The following is a 26,987-nucleotide window of genomic DNA, read 5'->3' on the forward strand; positions in this document are numbered from 1 at the left end:
TTCTTTCTGCAGATTGAAATGGTTAAAATCTGTTGTCGCGCAGGCGCAGTGATGGAACAAAACACTGAGTTTAGGGCAATCGGTTCGTAGCTCTGCTTCAACTGTGCGATATAGTCACGAGGAGCGACCAAAATTTCTGACATGCCAGAAATTCATCCGACCATCCGATTGCCGATCGGTAGAGGTTAATCGCCTCTCGTTTCCCCTTGTATACTGCACGAACACTGCACGACAAACGACGCGCGACAAAGCTGAAAATCGGCCCGACCCGAAAAAGAGTCGCACGAGTCAGAATTCGGCTCAAAATCGGACGAAATTCGCAGAGTGTATGCCCGCCTTAACAGGTCTTTAAGTGTCAGAATTCTAGCTGATAGACAGGTGTTCAAATACTTAGTTGCATCTTTATCATACAAATAAATAGTTAAAAAATCATACATTGTGATTTCTGGATATTTTTTTTTTGATTCTGTCTCTCACAGTGGACATGCACCTACGCTGACAATTTCAGACCCATCCATGATTTCCAAGTGGGAGAACTTTCAAAATAGCAGGGTGTTCAAATACTTATTTTCCTCACTGTATATTTTAAGATAATATTGTACTTATATTGAAATGCTTCAATGCTTATGATTTCTCCTCTAAGTGTGGTGATGTGGCTTGGAGATCTTAACTACAGACTATGTTTGCATGATACCATGGAAGTAAAGAGACTTATTGCTGAGAATGAATTACGGAAGCTTCAGGAGTATGATCAGGTGAGACCTGGGGATGATGCCTCTTTTTCATAATATTTGATCCTTTATATATATATATATATATATATATTATATATAATATGGGTATACACTCGCTGGCTACTTTATTAGTACACTAATTCAACTGCTTGTTAATGCAAGTATTTAATCAGCCAATAGCATAGCAGAAACTCAATGCATTTAGGCATGTGGAGAAGAAAGGGTTATTGCACAGTCATCTCTAGGGTTTACGTAGAATGTCCCAAAAAAGAGAAAATATCCAGTGAGCGGCAGTTCTGTGGGCGAAAATGCTTTGTTGATGCCAGAGATCAGTGGAGAATGGTCAGACTGGTTGAAGCTGATAGAAAGGTAACAGTAATACAGAAAGGTAGCCACTCAATACAACCAAGGTTTGCAGAAGAGCATATCTGAACACACAACACGTCGAACCATGAGGCAGATGTGCTACAGCAGCAGAAGACACACCGGGTGCCACTTCTATCAGCTAAGAACAGGAAACTAAGGCTACAATTCATACAGGCTCACCAAACCCGCTACTAACAAGGTGTTCCTAATAAAGTGGCCAGTTGTGATAAATAGTATTATTAGCACAACAATTTGAGTCTAAAGTTCTGAATAGAAAAATGTGTATATATTTAATTTATATACATATTTGAATTATAAATATGTAATGTTTATATGCATATAAATCCATGCTTTTTTCAATCCACATTTCAATCAAACTATGATGTTATTAATATTATTTTATTAACATTTTTAATGAAAAAACACAAAGGTATTTCCACTAGTGTTTTCTTTTACTAATGCACCCCACTGTGTTTATCTGGTTTTATGTTTTTCTTTGTTTGTTTCCTCTTTTCTTTTTCCTGTTTTTTCCTTTTCTTTAAGTAATAGCCAAATATAAACTTCCATTTTTGCTCTGAAAGCACACTTAATTGCATATTCTGTTTCACTTTGCCAGCTGAATATCCAGAGAAAGACTAAACGTGCCTTCACTGATTTCATGGAAGGGGATATTAATTTCATCCCAACTTACAAATATGATGCTAAATCCGATGGATGGGACTCAAGGTAAAGTTTTTGGACATCAGGACATCCTCCTTTATACATCATTGTTTGAAGATCACTTGCTTTTAAAATGCTCTTAAGGTAAAAAAAGTGAAGTTGTCACATCATAATTTGGTTTTGTCCTCTGGGGTGCGTTGACAGTGGGAAGTGTCGAGTCCCTGCCTGGTGCGACCGTATCCTCTGGAGGGGGAGCAACGTAAAGCAACTTCACTACCGCAGTCACATGGACCTAAAGACCAGTGACCACAAACCCGTCAGCTCTGTCTTTAGTGTCGGGGTGAGGTTAACTCCATTCATCATGCTCCAATAAAGGAGTTGAGACCATCACATTGATTTTATGTGTTTGCTGCAGGTGAAAATGGTGATAGAGCAGCGCTACAAGAAGGTGTTTGAAGAGATTGTGCGGGACATGGACCGATTGGAAAATGACTTTCTGCCCTCTTTGTCCCTAACCCGACGGGAGGTGAGTAATGACAGGGAGACAGACAGGTCAGTGTATCCTCTGACAAACTCTGCATTGATCTTCTGGCCTGCCTCCATTCTCTCGGAGATCCCACCATATATCAGTGGAGGGTCGATAATGTTTGCACAATCTTAGCACTTCTCTGGACTGTGAGTGGATAATGGGCTAATCACATCTGCCATAATTGCTTTTACACTGAATGCACTGGGGCAGTGTCTTTAAAATAGAAAAGACTATAAAAATAAACGGATCAGCATCATCTGGAATCACTTCATCAGTGCATACTGGGTATTTTGTAATACCCATGCAAAGGTTGGGGTCAATGTTTTTAAAGTATGCATTAAATTGATCAAGTTACAGTTAAGACATTTTTTATGTTGTAAAAGATTAAAAGATTTCTATTTTAAACTGACGTCTTTCATCTTTTCTTCTGGTAGTGTATGTTTACAGCCTCATACACTATAATTCAAACACATTTGCATATTATCCCTGTTCTTTATTCCATAGTTCACCTTTGAGAATGTGAAGTTCCGTCAGCTGCAGCGTCAGAGTTTTCTCATCACTAATGATGGACAGGTTGCTTGCACCTTTGCCTTCATTCCCAAACTTAATGACTCTCAATACTGTAAGCCCTGGCTACGTGCTGAGCCCAACGAAGGGGTACTAGACCCTAGTGAGTATCTCATTTCAGTCCTGTATTTTTGGCATAAATAAGAATGACACATTCTTTTAATGTTTGATAATGTCTTCCTTTACTTCCTGATTATCAAGATACAATTAGACACAATAGTTGGGCAGTATGTAATTTCATGACAGGTATTTTTTGAAAATAGATCCCATTTTGATATTAAATATAACTAATTTGTATCCATATTGTACATTCCCAAAAGACCACAACATTTTACTGGGAAATATTTGGCCAAAATAGTTTTGGAGGGAAGAAATCATTGACAGAAACAGCATTTCTCCAATGACACGCTTCGACTATGTCAGTGTCGATTTGACTTTTTCAGTGTATTTTAAAACTTTATTTTTAGTTTTGGAAAAAGAATTTCAATGCATCACAAATTTAAACAATTATGGATAATTTTGCCAAATTCTGAAAATATAAGAGAAGAAAAAAAAGGCAATTTTCTAGGAAGAAATGTCATGTCAACTGCCCATATCAGGTAGAGAGGACACAAATATGATGTCATCTGAATTTATTGATCTATGATGCAGACTGCGCCCATCAGCCAGACTGTCTCAAATATTCCTGTTTTCTATATAGATGAGTCAATGGAGATCTTCCTGGAGGTGTATGTCAGTAAAGATTCTGTAACACTGCTAAACTCTGGTGAGGATAAAATCGAGGACATTCTGGTGCTTCATCTGGACCGGGGAAAAGACTACTTCATCACTTTCTCTGGAAACTATCTGCCCAGCTGTTTTGGCACATCTCTGGAGACTCTGTGCCGTATGAAGAAGCCCATCCGTGAGATCCCCATCACCAAACTCATCGATCTGGTGAGGCACAGGCCACAGCTGCAGTTGGTTAGATGGATTATTATCATAGGATACATGGCTAAGTAAAGATAAGTTGCTGCTATTACAAAAACGAAAGTCGTCTTCTCACTTTCTTGGCAGTGGAAAGTAATGACAGACCGTGGAGAGGAATTTTGTCCCCAGATTTTAGATAAGGAAATATGTTTGACATGATTCTGACATGAAGCTACAATGAGGAAGTCATGTGCAAAGAGAATGTTTTGATGAGATACAGCTTGTTCAGGAGCAGTTAGTCATTATCCAAATGTTCTGTGTTGTTCATCACTGTTCCATTCTCCACTATATTCTCAAAATATAATTCATTTTTAATTTAGAGAGTAGTCAATCATCTTTAGTCATTTTATGTTTCTATCTCTTCTGTTCACTGATCACCGTTGGTAGCTGAAAGCTGCTTATTTGTAATTATGCAATACTGTCTCTTTCTTCTCACTGATTACACAATGTTTCTCTGTCTCATCTCTCCTCCCTCCTTTACTCCTTTCTGCTCTGACCACTCCTTTCCGACCAATCATTTTGGGTCTGCATGATTCTCAGGGAGAGGATAGCTGCATGGAAAAGGTAAAGTCCCTCTTTATGCACAGAAAAGACTCATTAGATCATGCAATAGGACAGCTGCTCTTATCAGGGCCTACATGTATGATTGAGGGTGACTGTCCTGTTTTTAAACATTTGTCCCAGTGTGACAGTCTTTGGTGTTTGCCAGTTCACACAGGTCAGCTTGCTGCAGTCACTCTGCAGGTTCAGGCTAATGAATGCCACTGAGGCTTGAATCTCTCAGCTTGTATTCTGTCCCTCCTTTCCCCACCCAACTCTCAGCTCACTAGCCAACGCTATTAGATAAGTAGGGAGAGGAAGCAGCTCACAGCATGGTGAAACCAGCCTCACAAATCAGTGTTTGTAATTTGGAGTCAGCTGTTCTTCAGAGTTGTTTTTGACTCTAATCCTGCTTCTGTGGCTCAGCATGAGTTGCATTCCTGCTAATTGCATGAGTCCCCTTATATTGTTTAGCGGTCTTGGGAAATTCACTGTTCTCCACATAACACGTTTCTGTGTGTGTATGAGAGAGAAATGTTATTTGTGGCCCCTTTTCAAAGACAACGTGGCTGAATTTATGTCTGTTATGTTCTTTAAAGTGCCCCTATTTTGATTTTAAAGGTTTTTCATTTTGTTTTGGAGGTCTCCTACAATAGGTTTACATGCCTCCAATGTCGAAAAACACAAATTTTCTCATACATTGCAGCATCACCTGTTTTCTCAAAGTGTCTGAAACTGTTTGATAAAAGATTCTGTGTCTCTAAACCCCTTTATTCCGAAGGCCTACTCTGCTCTGATTGGTCAGAGTCTGGCCCAGTCTGTTGTGATTGGTCTACCGTTTACAGCGCATGTTGGAAAAGACACACTCATTACAATATCTGAATTTCAGCTCCGGAGGCTTTCTCAGCCCTTGATAAACAGTGATACAATCCGTAACGATGGCATCAGTTTTAGGCCCTGTCCCAAATGGAACCCTTATCCAGAGGTACCCAATCCTGTTCGTGGAGATCTACCGAAAGTTCAGCTCCAACCCTGATCAAACACAACTGAAGAAGCTAATTAAGATCTTCAGGAACACTTGATAGTTACAGACAGGTGTGTTGGTTCAGCGTTGGATCTGAACTCTGCAGGTAGATAGATCTCCAGGAACAGGATTGGCCACCCCTGCCCTAAGCCCTCGTGATCTTCCTCCGAGTCCACACGTTTAGATTGAAAAAAATGAAAAGCAGCAAAGAGCATCATCATTGCATCTTGTGCGTCATTGCTGCCTGCCTGATCCACACCTAACAATTTGAATGTTTTTGCAGTCGAATGTGGATTTATTTTATTTTATTTTTTATTCGATTAATATTTGGAATTAAAATTTTAATTTAACAGGCCTAGCAGCCAATGAAGACCATAGGCTGGCATTATGCTAATATGGGATTAGCATTGTGCTAAAAAATGGAATTACTGACAACTTGTTTAGGGCTGTTCAGAATCGGTTCTTTCTTTTGGGAAATAATAACCCCATTTATCGTGCTTTGATCTTTGAAACTTTGCTGATCTTTTACATTCACAAGCAGCTATATTACAAACTACATGAAAGGTAATATTCAAAAAATTGTAATGGAGGACTTTAAACACAGTGATCATGATAATAATGTCTGATAATCTGTACATTTAAAGGCACTTTTCCACAGATAGGGTGCTGTGTGTGTGTGTGTGTGTGTGTGTGTGTGTGTGTGTGTGTGTGTGTGTGTGTGTGTGTGTGTGTGTGTGTGTGTGTGTTTATATATACATAAGTGACACTGTTACAAAAAAATTATATTTCAAATAAATTCTATCATCAAAAATTAGACAATGATATTACGCATCACAACAATTTTCAACATTTAAAATAGTACATTTCTTCAACACCATATCAGCATATTAGAATGATTTCTGAAGGTTCATGTAACACTGAAAACTAGAGTACTGATGCTGAAAGCTTTGCCATCACAGGAATAAATTACATTTTAAAATATATTTACATTAAAATAGGAAACATAAAATATAACTAGTTTTATTTCACAATTATACCTTTTTTTCTGTGTTCTAAATAAATGCAGTCATGGTGAGCACTTCAGAGACATGAACTTATCTTTCTTTGAATTGTGTGATAGTGCATGTATACAGTATGAGTAAATGTAGTATAATTTGTTAGTTGTATTCCCGTCTAAGAACTGGTACAAATGATGTTGCTACTTTGCTGTGAGAATTTTAAGAAATATTTTTGTAGTAGTTCTTTTGGTGAAAAATCACAATATATCATTTATATATATAATTTTAAATATTGGAAACATTGGCAGACTAAAATCATAATTTTAGGGGCATACAGACCTTTGTGTTTGAAACTGCCTTTTCTGCTTTGTTAATTGTTACATAATAGTTTACCAGAAGTATATAATAGTTTACGGCAAAAAAAAAAAAACATTGGATCTAGTGCTATAAAAATAATAATAATAATGAGACACCAAAGTGTACTGAATTGTGCAAAGTGTTACAAGATATTTTATGTATCTCTTCAGGAGAAATCCCGGATGTATTCCTTGTTGGACAATTCTGGAACAGAGGATAAACCTCTGAAGATTCCCAAAGAGGTCTGGTTGCTTGTTAATCACCTCTACACCAAGGCCTGCCAGCAGGTAAACAAAATAAAGCTTGAATGCACCAATGATTAGCCATAACATCTCAAATTACTACTTAGATTATTTTCCTTCTTTATTAAAGGAGGACCTTTTCCAGACCCCTGGCCTGCAAGACGAGCTACAGAGTATTATTGACTGTTTGGACACCAGCATTCCTGAATCCATCCGTATCCTTTCCCACAAAAAAAAAAAATTTATATATAGGAAGAGCTAGAGATTTTCCCAGCAGATTGATTACTAGTGCATAGTCTCTTATAGTGTAAAAAATAATAGTGGAAAAATCTCTTTCAGGGCTCTCAGAGTTACTTAGCATAGAAATGCTAATGCCTGTCACTTCAGTGAATGTGGCTCCCTTTAAAACTGCTCTGACTGGCTGGACTCTCCCACACAATTCTTCCCTATGCTACTGAGACTGAGAATTTGCCCTCTGTCCTACTGTAATGGGCCTTGAGATATCCCTAGAGACACTGTGTTCTTTCTTTCTTTTCTCTCCCTGTCTTTTCCTTTTTCTCACTGCCATATGTTTTCTTCCTGTAGCTAAAATGTGCATTCTCACTGTTCACCGTGGTTGTCCTTGACTGCTGGTTAGCTGGCTGTAATCACTCAGTTGCTGAAGCACTATTGATCTTCTTGGAGGCTCTTCCTGAACCCGTGCTGTGTTATGAACTCTATCAGCGCTGTCTTGAATGCTCTCATGACAGCCGCCTCTGCAAACAGGTAGCCTACATAATATATTTGTAGTTTCCTGACAATGTAGTTCATATGCTATTTAGGGCTTTCTATCTATCTATCTATCTATCTATCTATCTATCTATCTATCATCTATCTATCATCTATCTATCTATCATCTATCTATCATCTATCTATCTATCATCTATCTATCTTGATTCATTTCGTATTTACAAGCTCTTGTTTTGATTCTGTGTTCAATGTGATTAGATTCCGGTTCATTTGGGTATATTTCAGTTACAATGTACATTTTGCTTAGATGAAAGGAATTGTCTCTCAGCTATTGATGTAAATTAGTTGGAACCTTCTACGTTGGTACATACTAAAACATTCTTTTAAAAAATTAAGAACTGGGTCTAAACTATGCAGTTCAATTACTATTTGTTTATATTAATCAACACAAGATGCAAAGAAACAAAAATTTAACTTTAAATTATTATTTTATAAAACTGTTAATATAACGTGCAAATATTATAAACATTATAAACTCATGAACATTTAAATTTCCATGAAAAAACCTGGAATAGGCCGATGTACACTGCTGTACATAAATTTGGGGTCAGTGTTTTTTTTTTGTTTTTTTTTCATCAAGGATGCATTACATTTTCAAATAAATGCTGTCATTTAACTTTCTATTGAAAAAATATATATATTAAATTATTAAAAATTCAGCTTTGTGATTACAAAAAATTTACATTTTAAAATAGACAAAAGTTATTTGAAATTGTAATAATATTTTACAGTATTATGGTTTTTATCAAATAAATGCAGCCTTATTGAGAGATACTTTTTTCAAAAACATTATAGATAACAAACTTTTGAACAGTATGTATGTATGGGGCAGTGTATATGTGTATATATACGTACAGTATTAACTATACAGATTATTTGAATGACCTTGTGTATTATGTATAAATATGGTATATCAAAACTATTTTAACGTTGATCGTTGAATTATATCTAAAATGCTCTTACGACAAGAATCCAAATTACATTGGATTCCAAAAGTCTGAGACCACATTGAAAAATCTAAGTTTAAAATTTTATTTTAAACCAAGAAATAAACAAGGTTCAAGAATTAATTGTTTGTTTTCCTCTAAACACCAGCTAATATCTCAGCTCCCACGAGCCCATCGCAATGTGTTCCGCTACCTGATGGCCTTCTTGAGAGAATTACTCAAACACTCTTTTGACAACAACCTGAACGCCAACCTCCTAGGTGAGTCTGACTTCCCTTTCACACGCGTGATTTTTTTTCCCAAACCACTTCAGCGGAAATCCCGCCCTGCAGCCGATTCTAAAGTTTTCATTGGTCATGTCAATCACTGTACTGATTGCCTACACCAAACACTGATCCCTAAACCTACCCGTCACTGTAACCTAAACCAATGAAATCGGCTGCAGGGCGGGATTTCCGCTGAAGTGGTTTGGGAAAAAAAATCACGCCTTTCACACGGGAATGTGATGCAATGGGAGACGAGCAAAAAGTAGCAAAACGCTTTCACTGGCGGTGCTCGAGCACCCAAAATCCTGCCTCTTCCACAATCACATCTTTGGGTTTTATCTTTTTTGTGAGCGGCAGCGCAGCTGTATAGGCTTTACCAATTATCGAACAGATTTTTTAACAACCAATCAATCATTGATCATTTCACTGAGCTCATATCAAACTGTTGAAAACATGATGGAGAAGATCGTTTTAAATGTAGTGGAATTCCCCAATCAAAAATATCATAGAGATATAAATGTAAAAAAAAAAATATAGCGTGTGCACAAGTTGTTATGCCAGAAAAAAAGCTAACTGTGTCTGACATGAAAACTATGCTAGTCATATTCCCATAAAGTGATAAATAACAAATAACACAAACACACCATTTTGTTATATTTAATCGATTTAGTTTTTAGTAAATACAAATGTTACCTTGTCAATTGTAAATATGGCAACGTTAAACGAGAGAAAGCAGCAGCCACATGGCGATTTTAACACTCGCCATGTCCCATGTGAAACGGCCTTTATTCTATTGGCAGCAGATTGCAAACATTCAGGTGCATTAATATTGTATTGTTTCTTGTACCTCTTGTCCAGCTACTCTCTTCGCAAGCCTCCTCATTCGGCCTCCCCCCAACCTTGCTGGCAAACAGACACCACACGATCGTCAGAAAGCCAATGACTTCATACTGGGGTTCCTGATGGGGGGCGATGAAGACTGAGGGAGAGGACTGCAGAATGAGGTGTTCAGGTTGTTCTGAAGCAAAAAAGACTCTTGAGGTGTGTTTGTGGCTGGTCTTCTGGGAGATATATGGGCCCCCCTGCACTAAGATGGCTAACTGCCTCCGTGATGAAAGTTTGGCACTGTTGGACAGTCCTGTTTTGCACAGACATTACCCATTGGTTACGTTACGCTGTTCTTCTGTTCCTGCTTCAGAGGAATAGATCTCAGTTTATCTCTGCTCCCTGAATGTGTTGCTCTGGGAGTATTAATAACTACACTTTAACCCTTACAAACTTCATCTTTTTGACTGTAGCATCTAAATCCTACGTGCAGCCCCAGTTTCTCTGGTTTTGACCTCTGGGTCAGTGCTGTAACGCCAAAATCCGATATTCCCGACCGTATTTGACTGAATGTGACTCATGGCTACTCAAATGAAGGTCTTTGTTACACTAAAGGAAAGCTATGTATTGGAGATTGTATTGACTGCTGCTGCCAGTTTAAACGCTCCCTCAGAGCCCAGAGCACATTTTTCCACTGTCTCACGCTTCCTTTTCTCCTTTGAAAAATGACCTTCACAAAGAAGTGTTTCTGACAAGGTGACTTAGACAATCGACAACCTTTCAGAGTGGAGGAGAAGTCTGGACTATGATCTTTACTCACAGTTCTATCTGAATCATGATGAATCAGCTGACTTTGTCCATTGTGGTGTGCAGATTATTTCTGTTTTCCAGTCTCATACATCCTTGTTGTCCTCAGCATTGTGCATTTGTATGTCCACAGATGAATCTGTTATCAGAATAGACTCTTCAGTCTGTTGTGATTGCACATCCAAACCCATAATCCTTTGTCATCTTCAATAATAGCAATGAACGTCAACATCAGATGTGGTTATCTTTATCAGATCTGGACTCTGGGGCTGATACTTTTATTCTTTTGAAGTCTTATTGTTTTACAGATCTTCTCTGGATCCTGTTGTGCTACAGAGACGTTAACATTTTAACTGATCTGCTCACTGGGTCTTTTATTGTTCTGTCATGTCCTGTAATGAAGATGCAAACGTGGTCCTTCTATTTATATGTATGCTGTGTGTTATACTTGCCCAGACTGGGATAATTTTGTGAATGTTTACAGTCTTTGTGTCCTTTCTTGGTGTTGTTTCATGTTACATTTACACTTTATATTTCCATGTAGTGACTTACTGGCATATGTTTCTCTCTTTTGAACTCATTGTACATATTGGGATTCTGTTGATCTTATTTGTGAGTGCCGTCTGAAATTCTGCTGGGTTTTACTCCTTGCGCCAGTCAGTCTGGTTTTGTTGAACAGTGTGTGAAGAGGAAGTCTCTTCTGTTATACCAGCATTAATCATCACCCCAATACTAAAATATTATTGTAACACAAACCACTAGACTGTTTCTCCATGTAATGCGTGTGACATGTTGCCCCTGTCCATTATCAATATTTCCTCAGAATCTCACAGGAAATGTTTTGTTTGAGTCTTGCATCTTGGAAAAAGAGCTGTAATCAGTTTCCGACCAACTCTGTGTTCTGCCTTCCTTTACTTTTAGACATAAATGTGCAAAAATTGTTGCGTTAGGGGCACAACAGCTTGTCACTCGGACAGTGCTGTTAAAGGGATGACTTTGTACCTTATTTACCCCTAGAAGGTGCATATTAGTCCCTTAGAGAACATACAGTATGTACTGCTGTGAACGTTTTAGGGCTAAATAAGGTACAAAAATGTCCTGTGGGCGCTGCCCTAGTAACAAGCTTGTACAATTTTGCACTTTTCTTTTTTTGATAGTGTTGAAAACTCTAAGTAGGGATGTTCTGTGAATGATATTGTCTGTGGCTCAATGTCCTGAAATGATCCACTCTCAAATCCCAGTCTAAATCACTTTACATCTGCTGCCATATTTACAAGCTTGTGTCTTTATCTGAGCTTTCTTTTGGGTTTATGTTTTCTAATTTCTGCTTTGGAAAGGGCCACCATAGATCTCGGCTGAAATCACTTTTTTCAATGCCAATAGATGATGTTTCTGGGAGGACCTCATTGCAGATGGCCATTATACAGATTTCTGGTGTTCTGTGATCACCACCCCATCTGTTTGTTTCTTTTTGTGTCCTGTCTTTCTTTCCATTCAGTTTTTGTAATGATCCTGGTACTTTGCAGCTGGGTACTTGCACATACTTTGTTTGTTTTTTGGGGGGTGGGACATCTAATTTATTCAATAAAATAAAGACAGTATGAGCGTATTATTGGGATTTCTTGTTGTTTTTTTAGCTAATGTCTATTACTATTGCTCTACTTTATTATTGGAGTTTGTTCAAATGGTAATACTAGTAATACTAGTGCAAGCTCTTCAGACCTGAACTGTCACTGTCCCGTCTGCACTTGTGTAACTTGTGTACACACTCGTGTAACTGCTTTCTGAAGGAGTGGCCTGCAATCATGTTGCAGTGGCTGAATTGTTTCTGTTCCATGTGAAAGGCTGATCTTCTGACACTGTTCCCCTAGTTAGTCTACTTTGTATTCAGTGAGAGATCCCACAAGCGTGTGTGACATTCTCAGCCCTGGCGTCTATATAGACCCCCGGCTTTTGTGGTTGTCATCATCTTTTGCTTTCCTGCTGCTGTCATGGCCCTGCTGAGAGTGTCATCGTACCGTAAGCTGTTTGAGGAGGAGCAGTGGAGCCAGGCTGCAGGACGCTGTGGAGTCCAGGCCCGCTCCGCTGCCAGGTCAGTGCTTTTTAGATCTGAAAGCCTTACTACTCATATTGCTGGTACATTTTAAATGAAAGTATTGTAATCAGCATAGAGTTGCTATTTTGGCATTTCAAAGCATTCCTCCATATAAAAGTTTATTGGCTAAACATCTACAAAATGGAAATTGTTGGCCAAGTTCAATTTTCACTTTGCTTTGTTTCTTAAATAATTTATGATTCACACCTGGAGTGGTTATCATTATTATTGTATGCAAAGGTTTTCGGTCAGTAAGTCTTATGCTTACCAATGCTGCTTTTATTTGATCAAAAAAACTGTAATATTGTGAAATATTACAATTTAACAGCTGGTTTCTATTTGAATATATTTTAAAAGTCAATTTATTTCTATGATGGCAAAGCTGAATTTTCAGCAGTCATTCATCCAGTCTGTAGTGTCACATGATCCTTCAGAAATCATGCTGATTTGCTGCTCAAGATACGTTTCTTATTATCAATGTTAAAAAGCAGTTGTGCTGCTTAATATTTTTGTGGAAACTATGATACAAGTTCTTTCTAGGATTCTTTAAGCATTTTTTTATTATTATTTAATGCAAAAAAAATGTAATAGAAGTATCAATTAAAAACAAATAAACACTTACTGACCCCTAACTTTTGAACTGTGGTGTGTATATACTGTATATTTCTTAGTTTCCTAAAATACTTGACACTGAAAAGCTTTCAAATGTTTTCTATTTACTTGTTTGGTTAAAATATTTACCCATTTAACTAATTTTTAACTGTACCATGTAGTCACACTAGGAGTTCTGTGTGAATGATTTGAATCATTTAAACAATGACTTCACTTTATTCTTTGAATTATAAACACATTGCATAAATGTGTTATTAGTTAAGCTCTTTTGTGTACTTCCTCTTTTCCTTTAATATTGTTTGCTTGATTTGCCTAGAAAATAAACATGCCATTTCAGACATTGGAAAGCTTTCAGTCTGTTTGACAGGGGTAGAGTTTCTGTGAGTGAATGTCCCGAGCTGGATTTTGCTGCAGCTCGTGCCCTAAACAAGGAGGGTGTGGCTCGATTTGTCAGTGAGCGCTCTGTCATCGCTGCCCTCAACGATCGCCTGGCCGGCCTCATCAATGTGGTGAGACATGAAAATGTTCACACTCACACCCAAGGTTCTGCTGGGTAACAACCAGCTTTGCTCATGCTGAATCTAATGGTCTCCCTGTGTGTGGCCCAATTATCATATTTCCATGATGTTTAATGGGGTCAGTTATTTGCCTGAGGGTGTGAAGAAAATCATATTAAGGCCATGAAGATGCTGTCACAGTTTCCTCTACTGCATTGTGTAATATGATACAACATTTTGAGCATAAGCCATAACTCATATAATATTGCATGTCCTCTACTCTCAAACGTTACCTTATGTGTGGCTGAGGTAGGTTCGGTCTCTAGAGGAGGAGAATGAATCTCTTGAGGCTGAAATCATTGAGCTGGAAGAGAGACTAGAGTCAGAGCAGATCACCACCGTCAGCATCAGCAGCCCTGCCGACTACAGCCTGGAGGCTGTGATGGAGAGGCTACGGAAAGAAAAGGTACCACTCAGAAACTCTGGCCTGAATGGTGATGGATATTTATGCTTTACTTGATAACATTACATTGATTTAAGCTGTGTGTGTTTTCTCCTCAAATGTCAGTTTCAACACAATCTATTCTGTTGATTTTTTCATTGCTGCTTACTGGTTGTTTACCTCTTAGGAGGAGATTTTATGTAACACAGAGGAGCTGAAGGGTGAGCTGTGGCGTCTGCAGATGAAATATGATCAGGTGGTTGAGCACAAGACTCTCATCCTGCAAGAGCGAGAAGATGTTTCTTTGGTAATGAAAAATGCCATGAAAACTGCATATGTTATTTGATATGTGATACAGTGATCCACATTTTAAGATAGATATCGAAAATATTAATTTTCACATTGATACGTTTTTCAAACAGACCATATCCAATCCAGTGTTAATTTACTATTATTTATATACTATTATAGAATATTTATATACTTTTGTAAAATATTTTGAATTAGCTTTTATTTGTATATTTTCAGTTTTCATTTTAATTTTAGTTTATTTCAATTACTAAAAATATTTTTTTTAATTTTAGTTAACAATAAGCTTAACCATAAACACTGATCCAATCAAAATATACAGAAGTTTTTTGTCTTAAATAAGAAAAGTTTATCCTTCTTTATTTTATGATAGGATAGTTTCTCAAGTTTAAAATAAATGTCACATGCCTTGTTTGATATTTTGTTATCGAATTTAATGAAATTCATACATTAAGTGTATCCAAATACATTTTTTGGATGTCACAGTGCAGTATTGAACAGTAAGTAGAGATTTAGCAGATAAGCAAAACAGAAACTTAATCACCATGCCAACTCTCCACCAGATTAAAATCTCTGCATTCATACCCCAGAATATATAACTTTAGTTCTTTACTTTCCCCACCACTAGATGGCAGTGTTAGCCTGTGCTGCGGGTGGGGTGTTCTGACTCCAGTGGAGGTGTGTGTAAGTCCCTGGAGTGGCACAGCACAGCTGCTGCTCCCAGATCCGCTCTGGAGAGTCCTGATTACAGGCCCCACTGACTCCCGGCCAGCGGCCACTCTGAAACCCGAGCTGCTTTCTGTAGAAACCACTCCGTCACCCCACAGATGTCGGAGCACATCTCCAGTAAAAGAGCAGATGTGGGAAAGCTTTCACCGTGCCTAATAATTCACTCATTCAGCCTCTCATATCTCCTAGATGCAACAGAGCAAGGCTTGGCGCTCAGGCTGGGCTAGATGAGAATAAAACAGGAAGAGATCCAAAGAGGTAGTTATGATGGAGCCACAAGTATAATATAGTTGCAGTTGTAGAAATTAATGTACTTTAGAGACATAAACATGACGTTCAATATACAGTTTTGTATTTTCACTAGTTTAATTTCACCAAATTGGTTTAACTGGCCTTTTAAAGAAGCAATAGCAGTGGTTATATGAAAAAAAACTGGCATGAGAATGTATGATTTTAAGCACCAGTGCTGCATCTGGCTGGAATATGTCCACCATAGTGAAGTTCAGCCCTTCGGTGGTGTGGAATAGAGGAAGCAAATCGGCATCGAAATGCTGTCTAGACTCTCTCCAGTACTGGGCTCTTGTTCACGCTGAGATAACGGGAACAACGGCCACTGTGCCAATTCTGCGCTCCGGGGAAGCATGTGTGTGTGCTGTGCGCGTCCTCTGCCGCCCAGATCCATCGTCACACTGCAGCATTCACATGCAAATGCTTTCGTTCTGAGTAATTGAATTCATCTCCAATTAATCAGGCACTTAAGATACCCAGATGAGCCGAATAAAACGGGGGACGTTAGGCTATGTACTGTACGTGGATCTCATCTCCACTGCAATGCAGTCTTTGCCAGGACACAACCTGGTGGCACTGAGGATCATGATAGAAGATGTTGAGGGTAAGTGCTTTGTGTTTGAATTGACCTTTATTTCCACTTCCCCACTCAGGAGGTGGATGTAATTACCACTGACTGCCTAGCCTTTCGAGAGCAAGTGGCCATCTATGAGGAGCAGCTGGCCGCATTGGAGAGGCAGCACCAAACGGTAAGGCCATGTAGAATGTGGCGTGAAAAACACTTCTTGTTACTACTTATTTGAAATGGGAAAATGTTACCTTAGACCTCTGTATTTTGGCACGGACTTGTGGGGGTTTTGCTATTTAAGATGTCTCCTCTGATCGTAAGGGGAACAGGTTTAGGGGAATGGATACTGACAGGAAACACGGTTCCTCAAACACTGAATGAAAGAATGAAGTACATGGGGAGTCTGTGGGTACGCATTGGTTGGAAACAGAGAAATATCTGTTGACCTCCCTCTGGGACGTGCAGTATAACTCACTCCTGGTGTATGAAATGAAAACAGAAGTTATACTTGTTTTATTAACTGCTATTATTATCTTGATACATCTGCTGCTCTCTCATTATTCATGTTGACGAGAACAAGCTGAGACTCAGACTCAATCTCCTTTTTATGAACACTTCATTAGGGCCAGATTAATGAACAGCTGCCCTATCGTGCACAGGCAGATATTGTTACCTGAGTAGAAACCAAAAGCTGTGATATTGCGTTTGTTCACAGAGACTGGAGAAGCTGTGTGAGCCCAGGCCTCTGGATGAAGGTTCTCCCGCTGTATCCCTGCAGTTCCCAGCCTTTGATATCACTCCAGCCATCATGGACATTAAGGAGTACTACAGCGAGCTGGCTGAGAGCCTCACGGTGAATTACACACCAGTATATGCTCCAGTGGTCTGTAAAGCTAAATTGACAGCTTTGGTGACATTTACCCTACTGTTCAAAACTTTGGGTTCCGTAAGATTCTTTTTTTTTCAAAGAAATAAATTATTTTATTTGGAAAAGATGCATTAAATTGATTAAAAGTGACAGTAAAGACAGTTGTAATGTTACAAAAGATTCCTACTTCAAATAAATGTACTTTTTTAACTTTCTATTCATCAAAGAATCCTGAAAAAAAATTTTTATCATGGTTTCCACAAAAAGAAGTAGCACAACTGTTTTCAACATTGATAATAATCAGAAATGTTTCTTGAGCAGCAAATCATCATCAGAATGATTTCTGAAGGGATCATGTCCCTAAAATTTAGCTTTGCCATCACAGGAATAAATTGCAGTTCAAAATATATTAAAATAGAAAACTGCAATAATATTTTACAATATTACTGTTTTACTTTATTTTTGATCAAATAAATGCAGCCTTGGTGTCATCTTTCAAAAACATGAAAAATTCTTAAGACCCCAAAAATTTTGAATGGTAGTTAATGTTGATTACCATAGAAAATAATTTTAAAATAAAAGTAAGAGTTAGAGAAAGGCAGTTACAATAAAAGTAAATGAAACCAACGTTTAAGGTTTAGGCTGGAATGTGAAATGTAATGTTTAAAAAGTCTAAATTCTACATTTTTGCAGTGCTACTATTATTTTATTTTATGTCAGTTCTTTTATATTTATTTTCTGCTGCAATCAACATTGTGCCACATGCTGTCAATTGAGTTTGAATCAACTTGAAACATTTCTTTTGAAGGATCTGGTCCCCCACCATCCACCCACCCCACACTCCCCAAAAAATGACTATTCTGTGGGACAGAAAGGAGAAATGTAGCATAATGTTCATGCTGCTCTTTCCCATATTATGAAAGTGAATGGGGATGGACACTATCCAGCTTTGAGAAGGAACAAAAAAGTTCAATATTCCCTATAAATGAGGACAGAATTGTCTTTTTGGGTGAACTAACCTCTTAACAAAACAGAGCTTGTTTTATCCTTCCTCTTTCACACTTTACTTCAGGGGCAGTTCTGTGTGACAGAGAGCCCTGTCCACATCTAGCACAGAGCACTCTGTGTCGTTTGAGGAGTGAGGGCTCCCTAAAGGTCATCCTACAGCACCAGTGCCCTCTGACCCTGTTTGCCCCTGGAGTGGCTGCTCTCGACTGGGGTCGCGGTGGTAATCAGAGCTCTGGAGCTCTTCCCAGGCTCCTATGCAGAATGGGTCTGGAGATGAGAAGAGAGCACTTCTACACCAGGACACTGGAGAGCATCTATAGGCTCAACAGTCTTTTAGTGTGTGTGTGTTTGTGTGTGGGTGTAAGATAAGCAGGCCAAGAACAACTCCAGCTAGTGTGCTAGTAGTCATACATACACAAAAACCAGTTTGTGCACACACACACAAACACATCTTTTACCACCTTTCCCTGTTTTCATTTGGTCTGCTTTTCTATTCATTGCTCTCTCTCAGGTGGTCTCAGAACCATAAACTGGTGCTTTGTTTCATTAGCACCGCACAAGGTCCAATTGTCTCTCTCACAATTGATATTGATTGGTATTTGGGGGGAACAGTAATTGGAGGCTGATTTTTGACTGGTTGCACCTGCTCACCTGATGGGCCTTCATTTGCTCTTCTTTCTTCTGGGAATAATCAGTGATTCATCTTCACTGCCTGCTCTCTATAGAACTCTGCTTCATGGGTGGTAACTTTTCTATAGAGATGTAAGAAACCTGAATCTGTAAACCTTTCCTGCATTTTAGTTTGAGTCTGCTTCCGCCATTGATGCTGCAGGAAAGGGGAAGGAGGAGCAGCTGGCTAAGTTGACTGGAGGGAAAGTGAAGGACATCTCCAAAGAGACTGACGTGAATGTCCTCAAGAACTTGGTGAGTGAGTTTACTCTCAACGACACAATTGAGCTCTGACCCATCAAAAGGCACTCCAGCGCTCCAGACTGCCACTAAAATGGTTGCAAATGAGGCCTAAAACAAAAGGTTTTCGACAATTATTCAAAATTTAGTTTACATTGGTGGTTGTCTATAAAATGTATCCGGTTTAGTGATATTGTCTCATTAAAGTGCACACCACTGTTTTAATAACAATAACCAACACCGTATGAGTTGCAAAGAAATGATTTTTATGAATTATTACAAAATTTCTCAAACTCACTCTTGAGTTAGTAGTTCAAATCAGACCCACTCAGTGAATCGATCAGATCAGTTCACGAAAGACTCCCTCACTGAAATGCTAGTCATTTTTTCAGTGATGATAGATTCTAAATAAACTGGGAACAATTTAAAAACTTTTAAATAAATCACTAAAGGTGTAATTGGTGTTTCACAATGCCATGTCCTCAGTCAGACTGACAGCGGCGGAATAAAGGAAGAGAACTCCTGCTGCCCAGAGTGTTTATTCTAAGAGATTGGACCAGGAGGATGTGAGGAGTGTATAGTCTATTACAGTGTTTATCTCTCTCACTGTCTTCCATTATGAACAATACATTTCACAGTCTGCCAACGCACTCTCTCCCCCAATCATAAACTTCATAAACTTCACACATTCCTGCAGTGCCTCGGGAGACAGCAAATCGTACTGAGCTGTAGTAATAAAATCTCACCTGTCAGCCTCCCTCACCGGCAGGAAGAGAAACTTTAGGTTGAAAAAGTAAAGAGGCAGGGAAGGAAAAAGTGACGGATGCATTAGCGTAAAGGGAAATCCTTCAGGATTTATGTTTGAAATGATTAGGAGTTGCTTGCTGACTTAGTTTACATCCTGAAGAGCAAGGAAATCATTGGTAAGCCACAACTCGCACCTTTACATTTGAGAAAACAATCAGGGTGGTTAGGTTCTAATTATTGTGGTTGTGGTCATAGCCCCTCTCTTAAAATAAACCGACCGTCTCCAACCCCACTGCTCACTCTCATAACACAGGATAGATAGACAGTCTGCACTGCTTCATCTTACTTCCTCCCTACATTCTCTTTAGTTTGCTCTCCTCATTTCTCCTCTATCAGTGGTGTTTTCTACAGTAGCTTGTGTCAGAAAGCTTTGCAGGTAGGATAAGGAGTAGGAAGGCATCAATGCACATTAGAATCCAGTTTTTATGTTGTCATCTCTATTAAAATGCCTTCAAACAGTCAGTTTTTGAAAGCAGCATAAATGTCTCCTTCATAGTCTATGATATCAAATTCCTTGTTAGCAGTTCAGTGGTTGGTGGAAAGAATAATGATATCTAAAAGAGCAGTTGATTTAATTTGTAGTGTGAAATATGCATTGATGTCAATAAATATTTTTATTTAGGAAGCTCACTTGTTGTAGATAATGACTTGACGAGTGAATGACGATTTAGATAATTGTGTTGTCTTGTAAGGCCCTTTTTAAAGACAAAATGTATACATTTGAGTCTAAAAATGTGGTGAAACCCAAGTAAAAAGTATTAACATGTGAGTGTACACATCTTAATCTTAATCATTTTCAAAAACATTTTTCAATATATTATAGAAAAGTAAAAAAGTGTTGTTTTATTTTAGCATTTTTTAGGTTTGCACAACATGACATTTTACAACCTGAATGAAGCTTTCCTTGTTATAAAAGGGTCAAATCATCTTCCATTTTAAAGACTTGACCTTGACACATGGGTGACACATTAAAGGATTAGTTCACTTTTTAAAAAACTTTTGCTGATAATTTACTCACCCCCATGTCATCCAAGATGTCCATGTCTTTCTTTCTTCAGTTGAAAAGAAATGTAGGTTTTTGATGAAAACATTCTAGGATTTTTCTCCATATAATGGACTTCATGGGGTACCAAACGGTCCAAGGTCCAAATGACAGTTTCAGTGCAGCTTTAAACGACACCAGACAATGCATAAGGGTCTTATCTTGCGAAACGATCGAATGAACGAAATTACTCGAAAAAAGATTTGTTCATTTTGATGAACGAGTTCGAACAGGAGAGTCACGAACGTGCATCACAGAACAGAGCAAGTCGAGCATTTGTGCTTATAAAACTTAAACTTTTTTATTTATTTTTGAAATGACCGATCGTTTCGTAAGATAAGACCCGTGTGAATCGTCTGGTGTCGTTTAAAGCCATTTGAAGCTGCACTGAAACTGTCATTTGGACCTTGGACCGTTTGGTACCCCATGAAGTCCATTATATGGAGAAAAATCCTAGAATGTTTTCATCAAAAACCTTAATTTCTTTTCGACTGAAGAAAGAAAGACATGGACATCTTGGATGACATGGGGGTGAGTAAATTATCAGCAAAAGTTTTTTAAAAGGTGAACTAATCCTTTAATGAGGCTTTTCTACATGAAATTAAGGATATTATGTCCCAAACAATTGTCAAAATTTAACTTAAAAAATACTTGTGCATAAAAGATATGCACTGTCTTAAGGCATTGTATATAAAATTGCATGCTTAATGTATTTTTGAATAAAGGAATGAATATTAGAAAACAACAAAAAAAAGTTGTTGAAATCCCTGAAATCAGTTTCTTTAAAACGCTTTCTATGATTTTACTGACTGACCTGGCAGCAGGGCAGCTGTCTTCAGTTTCCCCCCATCTCTCCTTCCATTAAGAATGGATACTAGTGATCTGGTTGCTCTCTGAGACAGTTTGGCCAAACAAACTGTTGCTGGTGAAATCAGATCTCGTTTAGCTGTGTATTACGGCAGAGACACGGCTTGTTTTCTCTAGTGGGGGCAACCAACCAGACCGCCTTACTCTTAATCGAGACCCAAAGCAGAGTAACAACCACTTTCATCGGTTGCCGTATCATCAGCTTGTTAATAACAGAGCTCGGAGCCTCCCAGGATCTACCTGAAAGAGAAACAGGGCATGCAATCTCCATCCATCTCTGACAGCTGACTGTTTAACTTACCTGATTACAGTAATTACTCACAGCAGGGCAGCTCGTGCACAGAGGTGTGGCTGACAGTTTTCTGTGTTGTGTTTGTTGAAAGGTGAATATGCAAAGTGAAATGTCAACAGTTTTCAGACATGCTCGCACAATTACTAATTTAAGACCAAAATAGGCATTAATTACAACATGTTTTGTTAAGCACAGCTCTTTGTTGTTATACATTGCATATCGCATCTACATGTTTATGCACAGAGTCTTTGGACATACATTTTTTGTCCACATTGCAGTCATCAAAACTATGAAATAAATGGAATACATTGAAATTGCATGGTGACATAATGGTAAACAAATCAAAACTATCCTTCAAACTGTTTAAATCACAGCTCTGCACATTCTGATGCCATCTAAGGGGCTTTTTAAAGAGTATTGAAGGACTTCTCATATAGGCTGGACACTTACTGGATGCTTTTCCTCTTCGGTGCAAATGCGTACATTAATGCATTATTTTAAGCATTTAGATTAAAATGCTATTAAAGATCAGAAATACACATTCAGTCAGCTTTGCCCAAACGATTGACTGGTGCTGTATATGTGTAATTGTAGATTGCAGATCTGCAGAAAGAGGTGGCAGAGCTGGAGAAACGTGAAGATGAGTTGGAGGCTGAAATAGAAGCCAAGAAAGCCAAATACCTGGAGGAGATAGAAGAGCTGGAGGTACAAGCACTCGCTGTTCATATTTTTCTGCAGCAGCTCTCAGTATCTCACCAGTGTGTTGTTTCTGTCCAGAATTACATTTGTCAGCTGGAGGAGGAGGAGGCTGATCTTCAGTTCCAGATGAAGGATCAAAGTGGGGACTATGAAGAACTGCTGAATCAGAAGATGAATCTAGACATAGAGATTGCTGCTTACAGGTGATGCATGTTATCATCATTATCACTATTGCTCATAAAAGATACACTACCTTTGAAAGGTTTGGGGTTGGTCATTTTTTTTTTAAATGTTTTTAAAAGAAGTCTATTATGCTCATCAAGACTACATTTATTTGATCTAAAAAAGTAATATTGTGAAATATTATTACAATTTAAAATAACTGTTTTATATTGGAATTCGTTTTAAAATATAATGTATTACGTTGATGGCAAAGCTGAATTTTCAGCAGCCATTACTCCAGTTTTCAGTGGCACATGATCCTTCAGAAATTATCAAAGCTGAAAACAATTTAATATATTTGTGAAAACAGTGATACACATTTTTTTTTTTAGGATTCTAGTTAGAAAGAACAGCATTTATTTGAAATGCTGTTAATAAATTAATAAAAAGGGGGAAAAAATGATATCTTACTTACCCCAAACTTTGGAATGGTAGTGTAAATCTTGCAGCTTGTTGCTGTTACTTTTCAGAGTGATCAGAGTATCATAGATGTTTGAGGGTGGGCTCTTTTAGATGTGAATCAGTAAACAACAACTTAAACCGAGCTTAGCAAATGCCCTGTCAATCAACCCTGGCATTGTGACAAGTTTTTAGTATCAAACATTACTAGCATATAATTTTAAATATGACAATAATGGAGGTAAGACAAAAAATAAATAGAAAGAAATAAAGTAAAAATAAATCATAAACAAATAAAATATGAAAAACAAATAAATAAAATAATATTTTACAGATAATAAGGGATATATGTGTTGAATTATGTCATTGTACTGCAGGGTAAATGACTGTGACACAATGTACGATTCCTGAGGCCAAGATGGGTCACAGGAAGCGCATCCCTTTACAGTCGCAGAAAGCATGAAGTAATTTCCTGCTTCCCTAAATGCGTGTCTTTTCATGGCATCACCGGATCGGGAATACTCTCAGTCTCCTCTGATGTATTAGGCATGATGACGCATGCACAACGTGACCTCAATCCCTTGAAATGCCCCTAAAATAGAGGTTCCTGGCCCTAGAGGTTCAGGAAGTGACCAACTTACAAACAAAGGCTCATTAAAATGGACAGAGGGAGCTGGTTTCGTCTTAGTTGGCAGGCCATGCAGCTGTTGTCCCACCTCTGTGCCTTTTGCATATGTACATCATTTTTCTCAATAATATACTAAATTTATATTACAGCTGCTTTCTCTTCCTTGATGAATAAAAGATGAAGGCTTGGCTTGTATGTTCTTGCAGACTTTAGAGAGCTGTCTGCTCGACAAACCCCTAATGACGCCACGCTGCCTCCTTCATTGCCATTTGGCTTGGGAAAAATCCCAAATGCAGATTTTGCCAGATGCCAAGTGTCTCTGATGCCGCATTCAGCATCATTATCAGTTCAAAACAGTACAGACTGCACATCATTCATCCCAGCATCTGTGCCGGCATCTCAGCAGACATTTTACCATGGTATACAGTTGCTGAAGATTATCCTTAGATCAGGGCTACATTGAACCCTGTGACACTATATGTTTCCATCCAAAGCTGCGTATTTAGCTTGCTTGGAATATTACATAAAACATTTGTAAATAAAGCACCTTTCCATTCCATCTGTTCAAGAGAACAAAATCGTCACTTCCTGGGAAATTGGCGCAAAATATCTGTAATAAAAAGGGAAGTTGCTGCAATTAGAGAAGCCACTTTGGCTCTTTTTTCCAACATCATAAATGACTTGCGTCTCAGAACATGCAGACAAAATGCAATAAACACTGTCATGTTACCTTGGCTTCAGGTGCCTGGTGTTTGGGAACGCAATTGTTTGAGATGCTTCCGAGAGGGAGTTAAACCAAATCATTCTAATGACAGACTTTGGTTCAGGCATTTCAAAATTCAAACCAACATTTTAGATGCTGTGCAATGCGATTGGTCCACTGGTTAGTCCAGTTACCCAATCACATCCTCTGTTGAGGCAAAATCAAAAAGTTTTCTTTTGTTCATGTGAGAGTTTTATTCGGTAAATGTGTTTTCATCGTAGTTTATGCCAGGTCAAAAAATCTATCCGCCTCAATTGAGCGCAAAACTTTTTATATATGCATATTTGTAAATTTATGTGCATTCTTGGCATTTCCATCCAGTGTTTTTTTTTAATTCAATATCCCAAGATGTGCTTAAAATAGGTGGATGGAAACTGCTACTGAGATTCGGGTTGGTTAGCAGTGAAATAGTTTACCTAACTTTCACTAGTGCAGATGAAAGGGGGGAAGCTCAAGCTACGTTTGGGTCAAATAAATGCAGATTGAGTTGTTGTTGTTTTTTTCCCTGCTCCAGGGGTTTGGTTGAAGAAGAGGTGGAGAGACTGAGCTGCTTGTAAGATGCAAGAATGTGCTGCTCTTCTCTGGACTGAAGCAGACACAAAGAACGCTAATACCACATACAGTTCAACCCTTAACAATGAGTCTCACAAATCAGGATAGTAAAGAAAACCGCTGTCAGACACACTTAACCTTCTGAGCAGATGTAAAGCTTCACTGACAGATGAACTTCAGGGAGTGTGTGCAAGCTCGTTGATAACGGGTCAGTGGCAGGTAACCCGGGGTCTTCAAGAAACACTGGATCTGTGCAGCAGTGGGAGTGTTGGGGGGTTTTCAGCACAGCAATCTTCTACTTGCAGTTTCATCACTGATCCCTGAACATGCATGCACTACACTGTCAAAAAGTTTGGGATGGGTAAGATTTATTTTTAAAGAAATTAATACTTTTGTTCAGCTGGGATGCATTAAATTGAACAAAAGTGACAGTAAAAGGCATTTGTAAATTTACAAAACAGTTTTATTAAGAAAATGCTGTTCTTTTGAACATTCTATTCAGCAGAATTTTGAAAAATAGTATCAGTTTCCATAAAAATATTACGCAGCTTAACTTTTCAACATTGATAATGATAAAAAATGTTTCTTGATCAGCACATTATCTTATTAAATGATTTCTGAAGGATCGCTTGACACTGAAGGCTGGATTAATGACAAATCACAGGAATAAATTAATTATGTTAAAAAAAATATATTGAAACGCAAAGCAGTTATTTTTAAATGTTGTAATATTTCACAATTCACTGTTTTTACTGTATTTTGATTAAATAAATGCAGCCTTGGTAAGCAGAAGAGGCTTTTTCAAAAAAAAAAAAAAAGGATGTTACCAACCCCAAACTTTTGAATGGTAGTATACATTCATGTTTCATTCACACTTTAGAGTTGTATCACTCTGCAGATAGAGCCTGATGACAGTCACTTTACCTTTAACCTTTCCTCTTCTGCCCAAAAGCTGTCATGTGTACTTAGACAAATGAAGATTGTAGCTTGACTACACAAAAAACTTTTGATTGGATAAAATTTACATATTGACAGATAAGGTTACTAAAATTTACGGAAAAAAACTAGTACTCCACATTTTTCATTGTGTTTGTTGGACTTTTTGCTTGTCCCTTATGATCTGCAGCTAGTTTTTAATTGAACATACTGACTCTCTTCTGTGCAACAACTTACAGCATTTAAATAAATCTTTGCCTTTAAAAGAAATCATTCAGTCTTTTTTCTTCTGAGCTCTAAGTTGAGTACATTTCACTTTTATGGGAGTGTTTTCTGCCGACATGGACTTGAAAGAGACGGCAATCGTCCTTCTGTCAGTCAAGTGCCGTATCGTTTCACCACCTTTGAAGTCTTGGAGAGGAGCGCTGTGGAGTTTTACCCAGCAAGCCCTTCAATCTTCATACTGACCCTCACTTGTAAGCACCCTGTGCTATTAACCCTATCAGAGGCTTGTTATCTGTGCATTTAAGATGAAAAATGCAGCTAATAATGGATTAGATAAGATTATCCAGGACCCGTGAATTCCTGTTGAATTGAAGCCCATCCGTAAGGGCTGCGGTGTGGCTGAACTGACCTGTGCAGCCAAACTGACTCCTTTAATTCTGTGGATATGAAACATGGCCAGCGGGAGAGGAAGTCACTCTGTCTTTGGGGCCCTTATTTTCACTGCTGAGGTACTTAGTCATTCTTGTTGCCCAAGGGCACCAGATCAACCTGAACCTCCCCCTCTTTAAATACTCACCCACCCCAAAGCCTTCTGGGTGCTTCTGATGAA

General features: G+C 38.3%; 2 protein-coding genes across 5 annotated transcripts in view; both read left to right on the forward strand.

The window, feature by feature from the left end:
- Window positions 1-12,229, forward strand: part of ocrl (OCRL inositol polyphosphate-5-phosphatase) — a 33,337-nt gene extending 21,108 nt beyond the window's left edge. For 2 of the 4 annotated variants that reach the window (XM_077248048.1, XM_077248049.1), the window contains exons 13-24: window positions 644-755; window positions 1,717-1,826; window positions 1,965-2,100; window positions 2,176-2,286; window positions 2,794-2,959; window positions 3,557-3,792; window positions 4,366-4,389; window positions 6,915-7,031; window positions 7,117-7,201; window positions 7,624-7,751; window positions 8,871-8,982; window positions 9,847-12,229. In XM_077248048.1, coding sequence (XP_077104163.1) covers window positions 644-755; window positions 1,717-1,826; window positions 1,965-2,100; window positions 2,176-2,286; window positions 2,794-2,959; window positions 3,557-3,792; window positions 4,366-4,389; window positions 6,915-7,031; window positions 7,117-7,201; window positions 7,624-7,751; window positions 8,871-8,982; window positions 9,847-9,971 — 1,462 coding nt within the window. In that variant the 3' untranslated portion in view covers window positions 9,972-12,229. The remainder of the gene's footprint in view (window positions 1-643; window positions 756-1,716; window positions 1,827-1,964; window positions 2,101-2,175; window positions 2,287-2,793; window positions 2,960-3,556; window positions 3,793-4,365; window positions 4,390-6,914; window positions 7,032-7,116; window positions 7,202-7,623; window positions 7,752-8,870; window positions 8,983-9,846) is intronic. The other 2 variants (XM_077248051.1, XM_077248050.1) reach the window with 1 other exon arrangement.
- Window positions 12,230-12,472: 243 nt separating this feature from the next.
- Window positions 12,473-26,422, forward strand: vimr2 (vimentin-related 2). The gene is made up of 10 exons (XM_077248052.1): window positions 12,473-12,712; window positions 13,695-13,836; window positions 14,138-14,290; window positions 14,454-14,573; window positions 16,246-16,341; window positions 16,876-17,013; window positions 18,838-18,960; window positions 22,548-22,658; window positions 22,731-22,855; window positions 25,179-26,422. The coding sequence occupies exons 1-10, from the start codon at window positions 12,612-12,614 to the stop codon at window positions 25,219-25,221; spliced, it is 1,152 nt and encodes a 383-aa protein (XP_077104167.1). The 5' UTR covers window positions 12,473-12,611; the 3' UTR covers window positions 25,222-26,422.
- The last annotated feature ends 565 nt before the right edge of the window (window positions 26,423-26,987 follow it).

The sequence above is a fragment of the Siphateles boraxobius genome, unplaced genomic scaffold (genome assembly GCF_051911475.1).
Source record: "Siphateles boraxobius isolate OS27281-9 unplaced genomic scaffold, OSU_SipBor_1 3, whole genome shotgun sequence".
NCBI classification, from domain to species: domain Eukaryota; kingdom Metazoa; phylum Chordata; class Actinopteri; order Cypriniformes; family Leuciscidae; genus Siphateles; species Siphateles boraxobius.